Source organism: Helicoverpa zea, chromosome 30 (genome assembly GCF_022581195.2).
Source record: "Helicoverpa zea isolate HzStark_Cry1AcR chromosome 30, ilHelZeax1.1, whole genome shotgun sequence".
NCBI lineage: Eukaryota > Metazoa > Arthropoda > Insecta > Lepidoptera > Noctuidae > Helicoverpa > Helicoverpa zea.
The window spans coordinates 5,478,014-5,493,151 of record NC_061481.1 but is presented as its reverse complement, the minus strand read 5'-3'; the positions used below and the strand labels follow the sequence as shown (position 1 = coordinate 5,493,151).

At 37.7% G+C, this 15,138-nt stretch overlaps 1 protein-coding gene and 1 non-coding gene across 2 annotated transcripts; one reads left to right on the top strand and one right to left on the bottom strand.

The window, feature by feature from the left end:
• Positions 1–417: 417 nt before the first annotated feature.
• LOC124644539 (protein PFC0760c) lies at positions 418–14,886 on the bottom strand. Its single transcript, XM_047183977.1, has 12 exons — positions 14,647–14,886; positions 13,354–13,506; positions 11,873–12,019; positions 10,547–10,666; positions 9,551–9,607; positions 8,062–8,150; positions 7,414–7,611; positions 6,091–6,231; positions 5,116–5,249; positions 4,712–4,795; positions 4,225–4,349; positions 418–3,330 (listed from the first exon to the last, which is right to left on the bottom strand). The coding sequence occupies exons 1-12, from the start codon at positions 14,830–14,832 to the stop codon at positions 1,564–1,566; spliced, it is 3,201 nt and encodes a 1,066-aa protein (XP_047039933.1). The 5' UTR covers positions 14,833–14,886; the 3' UTR covers positions 418–1,563.
• Positions 13,620–13,687, top strand: LOC124644718. The gene has a single exon (XR_006986102.1). It is a non-coding gene; the product is annotated as a U6 spliceosomal RNA (small nuclear RNA).
• Positions 14,887–15,138: the final 252 nt, after the last annotated feature.

Here is a 15,138-nt window from a genome sequence, read left to right as displayed (position 1 = left end):
TGTCCACCGGAGCAGAGCTAGGCTGCGGAGTGGAGAAACTGAGAAATATTAACCAATAGGATTGAGGAGCGGAGATTTTGTGCAATCCTATTGGTTAATATTTCTCAGTTCTCCACTCCGCAGCCTAGCTCCGCTCCGGTGTGCAGGCAGCCTTAAAAAGGTAATCTTACAAAATTACCTTTTTAAGGCTATATAGATATTTTTGTAATTTCTCTGCTTAATAATATTATACAAATTCGTTCACATAAATAGATCAAGAGCGCTTTTTAAAACTAAATCAGTTCCCTTCGGCCGTCTACGAAACCAAGAAAAGTCACTATTTCTACATAAGTTGTTACGTAGCAAGAAAAATAATTATTTCTACGCAAGTGATTACGTAGCCAGTCGAAGGGAATCAGTTAGTGCTAAATGGTCATTTCAAGTGTTGACAAAAATGCTTTTAAAGCGCAATCCGCAAACACAATAAAAACTAATATTAAAAATAAAGTAACAAAAAATATATTCATCTCAATTTTCTTTCAGTTTGACGAAATCAGTTCAGGAAAACCACAATTTTGAACTTAAAATAACATATTGCAAACACAAAATATTTTTATTTTTTTTCATTCTTGTATAACAAGAATCGTCAAGTTTTTAAATCGCTTCTAATCGATTCTATCTTATCGTTTTTTAAATCGCTTGGTAATCGAGCGAGATATTGGCGACCAAGTAGAAAAAACATACAAACATCCCAATTTTCAGCCTCCTCCTTTCTGGGAAGTCGGTTATAATTATATAATCGGCACGAATCTCTAGCGCTGACCTCCATCTGCGCAGAAGTGATTTATTAGCAAAGAACCAATCCCGAGTGACGGCTATGACGCGATGCGCTGCGGGCCAATCACCGCTTTAGCCCGCCCCCGCGCCTCACTTCATACCACAAAAGGGACCTAATAAATAACTTCTGCGCAGGTGAAGGTCAGCGCTCAAGATTCGTGCCGATGATTATACAAAAGAGCATGGGCACTTTAGTATGAACATTGTACCTACCCAGTTTTCAAAAATTGCTCAAGTGATGAGACCCATGTCATATGAAAGCTCTTGACGAGCACTCTCAATAGTAATTTGTTTTATGTCTACAGTTAAAATTATTTTGTACCATTTATTAATACATATTTTGCGTTGTTTAACTTTCTGAAGAATAGCTAGAAAACTATTTTAATTATTGTTTAATTTTGAAGAGTAATGTTGATATATGAGATGAACTGTTTTGGATGGCACGTTAAACTGTAGGTACGGCTGTCATTGAACATCCTTGACAGTCGTTGCGGGTAGTCAGAAGCCAGTAAGTCTGACACCAGTCTAACCAAGAAGTATTGGTTTGCCCGGGTAACTGGATTGAGGAGGACAGATAGGCAGTCGCTCCTTGTGGCACACTGGTACTCAGCTGCATGCGGTTAGACTGGAAGCCGACCCCAACATAGTTGGGAAAAGGCTCGGGAGATGATGTTTGTCGAGAACTTTTATATGACATTGGTCTTATTGTTGAGTTAAGAAAAGGGTACAAATTGACGCATAATCCTCTCAAGCATCAAAATTAAATTCGTCCGGTATAACATCAATTTCGGCAGACTTCGCCGCGATTAAGTCTTCAAGAGCTATTTTATCATTAGAATTCTCATTAATTTGCTGATTAGAATTATCATTCGTCTCCCCTATCTCAGCGTCTAGAGCCGCCATTAGGTTTGAATCGTCTAATTCTTCAACAAGCTTATTTTTATCATTATTTACTATAACACTGACAGCATTTTTATAATCTGTATCCGTTACGTCATTAATGTCATCTATTTTTGAGTTTTGACTAAAATTTTCCATTGAGAATTCGTTGATTTGAGATTTGTGCTCGGAACTAATTTCGGGTAGTGACGTAGCATTGTCACTGGTATCGATATTAATTTTATCGACACTTTCTTTTTCATTTTCGCTAATAACATCACTCTGAGTGTTATCATTAAGTAAACTTTCGTTTAAAGTACCAATAGAATTAGAATCTTGACTTTCAAAATCATTTTTTGAATCGTCAGCGTCATTCTTCAGTGAAACGTCATCGCTAACGTCATTACCTTCATTCTGATTTTCGTCTTTACTCACTTCTGGTAAATCGTCAATAATTTTAGTATCGGCAACGTTTTTACTTAGAACGTCACTATCATTATCGTCATTTATATTATTAATAGAAACATTCTTATTTGTATTATCTTCTAACCGAGTTAACTCATCAATATTATTAAGACTACTTAAATTATTTGAACCGTTTTCATTGCACACATTATTCTCATTATTCGCAACACTACTAATGTCTTTTTCTATCGATACTTGAGTCACATCACTAGCATTAATTTCACTTAAATTACTTTGTGCATTGATTTGATCATTTTTATCGATAACTTTGTTTAAACAGACCTCGCTACTATCGACATCAGCTGCTTTATCATCACTAGTATTAGTATTTTCAATGTCTTTATCAACAACAGATTCTTTGTCAACATCATCAACATTGTTAGCAACAGCACTATCATCATTATCATCAACAACTTTTGATACATCGTCACTAGCAGCCATTTTAACATCACTAGAACCGACTTGATCATCACTAGGACAAATTTTGTCATCACTAAAACCGATTTTATCATCAACTACATCATTATCAACACTAGGACTAATTTTTTCATCACTGGCATCAATAATTTGGTCACTAGGTCCAGTCTCATCATCTTTAGTAACAATTTTGTCATCACCGTCAACTTTGTCATCACCCGAGCCATTCTGATCATCAGTATTTAACTTATCATCACTAACATCCATACTTTTATTTTCCTCATCAACTTTATCACTTAAAACCGCATTTAAGTTACCACTATCATTCTTTTCATCACCAAAATCATCATCATCATCACCCAAATTGTTAATAATATTATTAATATCTCTTGTCACATCATCTTCTGTATCGTTCAGAAGAGAATCAAACGCATTCTTCTCTTGTTTAACTCTTCTGCGCTTTTTAGGCACTTTACCGAGACATTTTTTAGAGAATAAAGTCTTTAGAGTAAGATTAGCGAGTGTGTCCACTCTCTTCTGTTTAACAGAAGGGTCGAGTACAGAAGTGCAGGTGATGTCGTCGTCAGAAGAGTCTTCTGAGTCCCAGTGGATGTAGTTCTCTTCTGAATAGAACTCGTCCTTGATTTCGTCTTTGATTGCAACCATTTTGTCTAGACCGGGTTCGGATTTTATTCTGAGACTTGATACAGATGATATGTACGGGTAGATGCAGTTTTTGTCGAGGCCGAAATCCTGGGAACAAAATATAGATATTAGTATACTGTTGTCTGCGATTTATAAGTCGCAGATTTTGATTAATGGAGTTCTATGCTAAAACTTTTTATTGTATGTAACTGGTTTATTGAACTAGCACTTTTTCATAACAATTACATTGGGCAGTACCCCTTTTCACAACCTACAATATTGCTAGACATATTTATTTGTTGTTTTTATGAAATTTGCTATTTTTAGGGTTCCGTACCTCGAAAAGTAAAAACGGAACCCTTATAGGATCACTTTGTTGTCCGTCTGTCTGTCTGTCTGTCTGTCTGTCTGTCTGTCTGTCTGTCTGTCAAGACCCTTTATTTAGCATTGTTTTGGACAACGGCAAAATATTTTTGTTCCGTTTGTTGCACTGAGTGACCAATTGACTGCCTGGCCTTCCACAGTGTACATAATGGGATGGATTATCAGACTTCTACTGATTCAAACTAGTCACTGGAAGTCTGTTTCGTACGGTTTCACCTGTATCACGATGAACTATTTCTCAGACCTGAAGGAGCCTATATCATTTCTTACCTTCTAGGGCCTAGAATCTAGGCTATCTGTGCGCCTTTAAGCAGCATTTTGGGGTGAAGACGCAACAAACAGAGACAGTTTTTTTTTTAATTTATAATATATATTACTAATCCAACCAAGGGGTATTGGGTTGCCCGGGTAACTGGGTTGAGGAGGACAGATAGCCAGTCGCTCCTTGTAAAACACTGGTACTCAGCTGCATGCAGTTAGACTGGAAGCCGACCCCAACATAGTTGCGAAAAGGCTCGGGAGATGATGTTTGTCGAGAACTTTTATATGACATAGGTCTATCAGACTTCTACTGATTAAAACTACTATATATTACTAATCGGTTATGAATGTACTCACCGCGGTAACGTTGGACACGTCGTAGTGTTCCTGCTTGAGGTTGCTGAGCAGCGGGTCGCAGCGGGATATCCGCACCTGCGCCGGCTTCAGTCTGCCCAGTAGCTCCGGGGATACTGTCACTTCACCTGCAAAGTAATCATAACATGAGAAATTATTTATTTATTGATACTTTACTAGCGACCCGCTCCGGCTTCGCACGGGATAACAGTATTTCTCTACTATTTAATGTATGTACATATAAACCTTCCTCTTTAATCACTCTATCTATTAAAAAAAAACTATCTATCAAAAATTTAAGCGTCCAAAGGGACATGGGGACAGTAATAGTGACTTTGTTTAATACTATGTAGTGATGTACGAAAAATGATACATTGGCGGACTTAATGCGACAAGGCATTTTCTACCAGTCTACCATCGGGTTAGAGGGAGATAATAATAATTTTTCAATGGATAATATATTTCTGGGAAATATTATAAAAAATCTCACCTTTCTTCTTAGCTGTACAGACTAGTTCGTGTTTCTTCAGATTCTTCAATATTGCGTAGTTCCTCCTGCATTTCGGACATTTACCTGGTAATAAGAAAAACATGTCAAATATTATTTTTGTAAGGTTTTAAGTGTCCCGAAGTTTTTGTATTGGAACCTCAGACACTCAGCTGCATTCAGTTAAAATGATGAATATCTTAAAATAATTAAACCCGGCAAAATGTTCATCAAGTGTGACTATGTTACAAAGAGGATTCAAACTTAAAATCACAAATGTCGGCGTATATTTTGTTCATCTCTCTTTTCCAATGGCACCCTGGAAATTTTCAAAATTTTGGGTATAATTCTTAAGAAAGTCGCTGTTTTTTTAAAAAATCCTCTAATAGGGAGAATAAACAACTCACCGCCGGGCCTGTAGTCCTCGCCCATACACTTGTGTGTGTCCAGCAAGTGGTTCGTGGGGAACAGATGCCAGCACGCCTCGCATTTGACATCCGGCACCTCGGGCAGCGGTATGCATTGGTTGTTAGCGAAATGACTGGAATAGAATTAAAAAAATATATAAATAATTAGCTGTTCCTTGCGGTTTCACCCGCGTCCTGTAAAAACTAGTGGCTATAACCGAACAAAATAAATATTGTGTCAAACCAAATTTTGCTCTTTAAAATACGAAGTCCAGTTAGTATGATCCTTTTTGATAAATAACATCAAAAACAAAAAATCGCCAAATGCGATTAGAGCTTACACACAAACGTTGTCGTACCATTATAATTACTTACAGCGAATTGACACTTGTAAATTGCTTTCATAAAAGTGACATAATTTGTAGTTTGGTCGTTTGCACATAGTAATATCGCAGAACTTCTGAATAATTACTATAAGCAACTTACGATGAACTGATATGAGACTTATGTAAGCTACTTACACGAAAAAAAATTACAAGTAATTTTTTATGTAAGCAACTTACAAAAGTGCAAGGCCATGTCTGTTATAGTTCGGCCATTCAGAGAATGCGTTCCTGACACGTCGCGATTGAACTGACGACGTAATAACATTCATTGATTATTGATATAATAATGTTGTTTTAATGCTCCTCAATTGTTAAAACGGTAAACAACCAGCAAAAATATTTTTATCGTAACTGCAACGCCATTGCAAAGTTACGTCGTCAGTTCAATCGCGACGTGTCAGGAACGCATTCTCTGAATGGCCGAACTATAATGGGTGAACGATTTTTTCTAAGATAAAAATAGTGCAACATGTGTGTGCTGCACTATTTTCGTCTTCTCAAAAAGTCGGTTAGAAACTCCTAGTCAGAACGTAATGCAAAAAATCGGACCTATTATGTCTCAGTCTCTGTCTCTGTCAGTTGTACTCACTCATCATAAGCAGCCAGATGTTTGAAGTCTGCAGTGCAGCGTCTACAGTTGTAGGGGCGGCCGCGACTGCGATGCTGTCTGTGATGGGTAGACGCTTCATCTGCTGACGGAAACCACAGGCCACAGGGGTTGCAGGCCATACTGGAATAACAATTTAAATATTTTTACTAAAGTTCATTTCAAAATAAGTCTCAATAGGGTATTTGTTTGGAATAAAAAAAAAAAGAAATTAGTCTGTCCTTTAAATTACCCTATATACTCGTATTTTTTATTCGTTCACAAACAAATAACAATGGAAATACAACACGATTTAATTTTGTGTTACATCACCCTAGAAACTTTTCTTAAATAAAGTTTTTTTTACTTAATATTTAAAAAATAATACCACTTTTCGCTGAATTTTATAACTCAAGGACAGTCTTGCATTTAAACCAAATGTTTGGGCTTTGTTTTGACTTTTCTCGGTTCGATTTATGTGAAGATTGCACAAAATCAGTTTTTCATTTATCACTTTTTTTGTAACAAAACTCTGGACTTAATATGTAGTGAAGCATTTAGAAAGAAGAAAGAAAGAAAGAAAGAAAATCCATTTATTTCGAACACACGAATGACGCAAGAAACAAATAAGTAAATATGGCACAAAACAAACAATACAGTGAACATAAAAAGGAAAAAAAAACGCTGCAATTGCGTCACTCGTGCGTGAAAGGGACAGCGCTCAGCATAAATGCTGTATCTCGCGCACGCAGGCACGAGACAACAGCGCTGGTTTTCAGCGCTGACCCACCACGCGTCCTAGCCGGAACTACAAAACTTTAACGCTGTTTCGGCATAAATACACTAAATAAATAAATACATATATATATAAGTAATGTAAAACAGTTACAAGAACGATGTAAACTAAACAGAAGAACACAAACTAAAAACAAAATATAACACAATATGAGAATATCAGACATAGGACATAGACAAAAAAAGAGCGAAAAATTAAAATAGTCGAACAATGAGCGTCTCGAACCATAGACAGCGCCGTAAGTGTCATGTGTCAAAGATCAGGTTAACCCGGCCAATTACATGTGAGATATTATTTACTAGGCTACTAGTCCTACTAATATTATAAATGTGAACGTTTGTGAGAATGTATGGATGTATGTTTGTTATCCTTTCACGCAAAAACGGCTGGACCGATTTGGTTCAAATTTGGTACGTACGTAGATAGGTGATACCCTGGATTAACACGTAGGCTACCTTTTATCAACACACCACGCGGGCGAAGCCGCGAGCGGGAACAAGTATATAATATTTGTGTACAAAAACACTCACCGTGGACTAGTAAACCCAACGACATGCATCTTCATATGATTGGTGACCGCTTGCACCGTCTTCAGACCCTGGTTACAGACGCTGCACTGGTGAGCCGGGACGGGGGACGGTGGCCTTTTGGTCGGGGCCTTCGCTTTGAGCTTGGAACGGGGAGAGGTTTTGGGGGACGGTTTCGGTGGTGGGGATTTTGCTGCTATCCTGAGGAAGAATTGTAGAGGTTCATTAGCTGTGAGATATTTACAGACCTAAACATATTAGGGAAACGCAAATAGTGGTTAAAGAACCAACCTCTCAAGAATGAGTGTGTGGGTTCGATCCCAGGTCAGGCAAGTACCAATGCAACTTTTCTAAGTTTGTATGTACTTTCTAAGTATATCTTAGACACCAATGACTGTGTTTCGGATGGCACGTTAAACTGTAGGTCCCGGCTGTCATTGAACATCTTTGGCAGTCATTACGGGTAGTCAGAAGCCAGTAAGTCTGACACAAGTCTAACCAAGGGGTATCGGGTTGCCCGGGTAATTGGGTTGAGGAGGTCAGATAGGCAGTCGCTACTTGTGGCATACTGGTACTCAGCTGCTGCTTAAGACTGGAAGCCAACCCCAACATAGTTGAGAAAAGGCTAGGCAGATAATATAATGTACTTACTTGACTTTTTTGACAGGCGTATCCAGTTTGACCGGTTCTTTATCGCGTGACCGTTTCAGACGCGGCGTCAATAAGGAATTGTCTTCAGACTAAAAAAGGTAAAAAAATATATGAAAAAAGTGCTTTTGATATATCGGGTGTGTCGCTGTGTGCCTAATCACATTAAATTAAATACTTAATATACGTTAATATACTGGTTAAAATATGTCTGTAATGTACACACACATTACAGACATATGTGTGTAAATACGTAAAAGTTAAAAAAAAAATGCAGACAAAGTAAATAAGAGTTACAAACAACGGAAATTCTCCCTTGAAAACTGACAGCTGTCAACTGATCAAAACATTCGATACTCCTAACTTTATCTCTGCTTTACACATGATGTTGTAAATGGCTTATGTTTAACTGATCACCAGATATAGTAACAAACAGCAGACAAAAATAGTAAATGATCACCAAAATGAAACTCGCATTTTAATGTAAAACTATCACCAAAGTTTTAACACTTTGCTATCCTATTTAAGTGAAATTACTCCAAAATAAATCATGCGTAAGCCAAAAATAGTAAATGATCACCAAAATTAAACCACCATTTTAAAGTAAGATTATAACCGAAGTTTTTAAATTCTGCTATCCTATTTAAGCAAAATGAGTCCAAAAAAATCATTGTTATCCCAAAAGTAGTAAATGATCACCAAAAGTAGTAAATGATCATCAAAAAAGTTTTTACATCTTGCTATCCTGTTTAAGTAAACTGACTCCAAAAAAATAAGTTCGGCCTGATAAAATAAATGTAATAACATTATGGGGACCCTTTTCCTGCACTAGCGTGGAAAATTGTCTATTGCATGCCTCTAAACAGTGCGATAAGAGTGTATTGAGAAACACATTCTTCTTCTTCTTTCTCCTGCCCTGTTCCCAATTTTACTTGGCGTCGGCGCAATATGTCATTTTCTTCCATTTTCCCCTGTCACTCGTCATACTGACACTCACGCATGCATTGCAAGCCGGACACATAACTTAATATGGCATCATAATACTTTATTTGGTAATAAGCCTACATTTTATGGCAATCACAGTGACTTATTTAGGCAAAAATAATACATTAATTTGGTCGTCAAGAGTTGGTGATCATTTACTAAATTTGGTGGTCGAATACAATTTAAAGTGAAGTCGTGACTAAAATAGCTGGTACTATTACATTTTTAGACTTTATTTTTCTGGTGTTCAGTAGATATTTCTGGTTGCAAAACTTAGGGTATCAAAGCATTTTATGGTGGTCATTATATTTGTTCCCGTTGTAAATTATAAAAACGAAAAATGACTCCTGTGGCCAAACCACTGAATGGATTAGGTTATTTTTTTACAATTCGCCATAGAATATCATAAACTATATGCAATAGGATTTAATGTGATTGTGAACGACACACCCTGTAGATATTATTTATCCATGTGTGGGAAGTGGGAAATCTAATAATGAATGTGTACCTTTATTTCCTTCTTCAGTATAGACTTGGGTGTACTCTTTGGAGATTTTGATTTATCCTGTAATATTCAAAATCATAATTTGGTGGGAGAGTGTGTTAACCGTTAAGTCCAGTGTTTTTTTTTCTGTGAAGAAACTATACAGATTTTCTAGGTATGGTATATCCGAAGATGGGTGACCATCTTTTCATGACGATTTACTTTGGGACTAATCAACTATGTGAAAGGTGGCCCGATATCATACCTATCTACACTGACATAATAAAAAAAGAAACATTTCATTGTTTGGTTGTACCCTAACTACTAAACTGATTAGAAAAATTCTTTCACTATTAGGAATCCTCACTTTTCCCGAGTAAAATCCAAACTAATATTATAAATGCGAAAGTAACTCTGTCTGTCTGTCTACCTGTCTGTCTGTCTTTCTGTCTGTCTTTTCTTCACGCCTAAACTACTGAACCGATTTGTGTGAAATTTGGTACAGACATAGTTTGAAACTTGAGAAAGGACATAGGATAGTTTTTATTACAAAAAAAAAAAAATTATTCCGGACATATAGCGCCATCTATTGGTCAAATCAAAAATCTGCTGGTAGTCACTATTCCACGCGAACGAAGTTGCGGGCAAAAGCTAGTAGGCTATATTTTATTTACTTATTCAAATTGTGGGTAATAAGATAAGTTACAGAAAACATGAGAAGTAGAAGATTGTCATGGTATGGGCATGTAACAAGGAGGGATGATACGCATGCAACAAAGTGTGTGCTAAGTATGAATGTAGATGGATGGAGAGGAAGAGGAAGACCTAAGAAAAGATGGATGGATTGCCTGAAAGATGACATGAATAGGAAGAGAATGAGTGTCAGTATGACGAGTGACAGGAGAAAATGGAAGAAAATGACATATTGCGCCGACCCCAAGTAAAATTGGGAACAGGGCAGGAGAAAGAAGAAGAAACTGTGGGTAATACGGCAAGTTATACATAGAATAGAATAAATACCTGCAATCGACTGAGCGATACGTTATCATCTTTGGAGTTGTTCCTATGTCTGGTGAGCCGCGGCGGCGTCGGCGAGCGACGGCGACGACTCGAGCGGGAATCCGATGAACTGCGTTTTTCCTGTGAATAATACATTAATCCAAACTAATATTATAAATGCGAAAGTAACTCTGTCTGTCTGTCTGTCTGTCTTTCTGTCTGTCTGTCTGTCTTTTCTTCACGCCTAAACTACTGAACCGATTTGTGTGAAATTTGGTACAGACATAGTTTGAAACTTGAGAAAGGACATAGGATAGTTTTTATTACAAAAAATAAAAATAAAAAATAAAATTTATTACGGACATACAGTGCCATCTATTGGTCAAATGTCGAGCTGTTCCTATGCTCCGTAGATAGATGGCGTTAATCGCGCAATGGTGTCATTACACGTGTTCGGTTCATGTTATTGTTTTAATTCATCCTGCGGGAGCGGGAACTTCTCAAAAATCCCGCGAGATCGGGAACTATGTGGGTAAAACCAAAAATCTGTCGGAAGTCACTATTCCACGCGAACGAAGTCGCGGGCAAAAGCTAGTGTAATATAATTTTAGAAATAAACTACTGTATAATTCTGCATCTTCTTTAAGCTGTGCCCTATAGGGTAAATATTGTGCTACGGTAGTATGGGCACGTCAAATGTGTTGCTGGGGACCTTGTTGCGCCACTTCGTCATCCCAGCAAAAACGCATAGGAAGTGGTGAAGGGTGGGCGTTTTGGGGGCTGTCTTTTGTAAATTTCTGACGTTCAAAAAGTGCTGTTTAGCAGCCAAGTTTGATAAACGATTTTTTATTTGATTTTGTGCCAATAATGAAATAAATAATTATCTACGTATCTGGCATACGTAGATAATTATGCGCGAAAATGCAAGGTATACGATACAGATGTTATGGATAGAGCGAGGATAGCTGACTCCTAAGCCATGTGGGCTATATGGCAGGCAAGGACGGATAAAGCTTTGGCACTGGGGGGTCGTACAGTCGTGTTTTAAATGTAATTATTGAATATGTATTCTGTTATATAATACTTAACATAAATCTTAACTTAGAGCTTCAGGGCTCTCTCTCTCGCAAGTAAAAAAAATATGATTAATGAGAATGCGCGAACAGAGCTAGCGCGCATTTTTTGCACGGCAAATTTAACAAGAAAATATATCTTAAATGACTAAAAATAGGCAAAAGTGCACATATGCGCGTAAAAAAAGAGCGCGAGTGAGAGATTAAGTATAAGCTTGCCAGGCGCTAAGTTCGCATTGTTTCATTTACGTAAGACAGGCCCTTATGCACATACCTTGGACTTCAGATCCGGTTCTTTCTTGATGAGCACTTTGGGCTGCATCACTTTGCCCCTCTTGTGCTTGGCTATCGGCTCCCCATCAGAATCATCGTTAATGTACACCGGCTCTGTGAGTCCGAGGATACACTCTCCCGCATCTGGCTGGAAATAGTAAGATATACATAAGTTAGAAATAAATTATCAACTTTAAAGACGCGCGAAAGTGCTGTTCAAATCAGCAAGATATTTTCGACATTTAAAAAATTAAGAATAAATTCCCCGAAGTTCCGAGGCAACTAATTCCGGTAGACAGATACAAAGTAGCCTGCATATTTTCTGTTAAATGTATTACATACACATATCATTAAAAAAAAAACCATTCAATCGTTTTTGCAAGCTTACATTATGTCTTTGTCATTATTTTATGGTAATTGCAGTAATTTATGTGTAATCACGTCTTAAAAAATATATAAGATGTACTTATTTTCATCTAGTAACTGTTATCAAGTCATGTCTGGAGACCTCACTAAGTCTTATTAGACATACATATTATTAGATGGATTTATACATTATATCTGGTTCTAATAATAGACAGAAAAACAATTTCATAACATTGATTGATTGACAACAATATTGCTATATTGTGTTTTGAGTTACCTCTGTTATTGGATTGAGGTCAGATAGATTCAACAAATCTTTTAACAGCTTCTATGATAAATACAGTAACAGCTTACATAACAATGGTACACCACTGTGTTCTTATTAAATTTGAAAGAAATAACAAACAGCAGTATATCACATAGTAGGAGTAAGTCGTGGTGGCCTAGTGGGTAAAGGACCAATCTCTCAAGTATGAGGGCGCGGGTTCGATCCCAGGTCAGGCAAGTACCAATGCAACTTTTCTAAGTCTGTATGTACTTTCTAAGTATATCTTAGACACCATTGGCTGTGTTTCGGATGGCACGTTAAACTGTAGGTCCCGGCTGTCATTGAACATCCTTGGCAGTCGTTACGGGTAGTCAGAAGCCAGTAAGTCTGACACCAGTCTAACCAAGGGGTATCGGGTTGCCCGGGTAACTGGGTTGAGGAGGTCAGATAGGCAGTCGCTTCTTGTAAAGCACTGGTGCTCAGCTGAATCCGGTTAGACTGGAAGCCGACCCCAACATGATTGGGAAAAAGGCTCGGAGGATGATGAGTATATCACTTAGTAGGCACACAGTATAGAGCTTATAATAAAGTAACAAATATACTACTCAACGTGTTATCCACAGATTACCATACAGAATAGCTAGCTATTAATGGAATACATTCAAAAGACTTATTGCCAGGGCATTTACTTAGCTAATTGCCAGGGTTATGATCTCTTAAAATAGTTATCACTCTTTTTCACAGCTTTGCTGAGATACATGGTATCAGTAAAGCTAAACTGTTTATTGTAGGTGTCAACCAAGAAAAAATTTTTTGTTCAGGGAAAAGGTTAGCCGGATTCAACTTACAGCTCCTCTGGGCATGGACTGGGGCGGCAGGCCGAGCCTCAGCCGCGTCCTCTTGTTAGTCTGCCGGCACATCTCCAGGAACTCGTAGAAGTCATTCACCTTGTCCACGCACAGCTCACAGATGAGGGGGGGCATTTTATCATCTTGGTGCACCTGGAATGCAATTTTTTTTTATTTATTTATCCATTTAAGTCTGACACCAGTCTAACCAAGGCGTATTGGGTTGCCCGGGTAACTGGGTTGAGGAGGTCAGATAGGCAGTCGCTGTACTTACTTCGGCAGCACATATACTAAAATTGGAACGATACAGAGAAGTTTAGCATGGCCCCTGCGCTCCTTGTAAAGCACTGGTACTCAGCTGAATCTGAATCTGATTAGACTGGAAGCCGACCCCAACATGGTTGGGAAAGAGGATCTCGGAGGATGATGATTTATCCATTTAATTCAGGCCTCAAGGCCAATATACTATAGTACAAGCTTCAGCCAGCGGTTTCACCCGCATGCTGTAGGAACATCAGCACAAACCCAAATAAATAGCCTTCATCGATAAATGGGCTTTGTATCACTGAAAAAATGTTTCAAATTGGTCCAACATACAAAATGTTAGTTTGTGGGTTGTCTTAGTCCTCTTCATTACAGCTTCCACCCGCATTCCGAGATAACTGCTCCCCGTAACCAGATGATGATAAAAACTATAACCATGTCCTTCTTCCGGGTGTAAGCTACCTCCCCTCTAATTTTCAGATTCATAGGTCCAGCCGTACACGCGTGATAGCGTGACCAAGAGATATAGGGATTCGTTTTTAAATTATGTATACTAATAGTATATGTATATGAGTTTTATTACTTGATTGAATAAAAAATACAGGGGCAAAATACATGGATAGATCTGAATAACCATAGAAGTACTCTGTACTTCAAGAACGTGCAGTTAAAAGGTGCACTTATGATATTAAAGTTGCAAGCAATTAACTAAATGAGAATGCTAACCTATTTTCAAATTCGATATAAGTAGGTACGTTTTGATACAAACTTACGGAATTTCGTAAGAGTCTATACGTTTTTTTGACACTGCAGATTAAGTTAATTGTTTTTATAAGCGGAATAGATAAGTTTGATGTGTTATTTCAGACTTGAGTCTTCGCTATCGGGGGCATTTGTTTGACAACAAACAAAATATTTTCAAACACATTTTTACACAATAAGTTATGAATGGAAACGCTTGATTATGGTTCCAATTAGTCGCTATTCTAGTTTATTTCATTATTAGGCTATCATAACAGTTCTAAATACCTCAATTTGAACGCATTCGCGAATCTTTTGCTTTAGCTCCACATCAGTGTCGTCTGAGTCGACAACATTCTGAATAATCGGCATTTTGTAGCCCGCGCCCGCTCCACAGAGACGACATGCTCTGTATATCTCGTATATCGTCTGCTTGTCCTTTTTAGAGTTTAACATGCGATCCATTTTGGACATTTTTGCATTTCTATTGGAATTAAAACGACAGCTATGACGACGATTGCCGCTTTTCCGCCATTAGAAATGATACCAGGGTGAAAAACCACCATGAATAATAGTTTTTTTTTTTTCAGAAAATAAAGGTAAAAATCGACTAAGGCAATCGTTTTCGATCGTCGGCACCGCTCTGGTTTCTACACTGATTGTAGCAGCAGCATTCCGATGATGCTTTGCAGGTTGGCAGCAACGGTAACCAATTGAGCAATAGTTGTGAATGATGATGCTTCGCAAAATTCGCACAAAATTTTTAGAATTTATGAAAAT

Excerpts from the sequence above, each read along its gene's own strand:
- LOC124644539 (XM_047183977.1), bottom strand. The coding sequence starts at position 14,832 with ATGTCCAAAATGGATCGCATGTTAAACTCTAAAAAGGACAAGCAGACG. Across the intron at positions 4,350-4,711 it reads CTGTACAGCTAAGAAGAAAG|GTGAAGTGACAGTATCCCCG; the intron begins GTGAGATTTTTT and ends ATTACTTTGCAG. Across the intron at positions 3,331-4,224 it reads ACGTGTCCAACGTTACCGCG|GATTTCGGCCTCGACAAAAA; the intron begins GTGAGTACATTC and ends TTTTGTTCCCAG.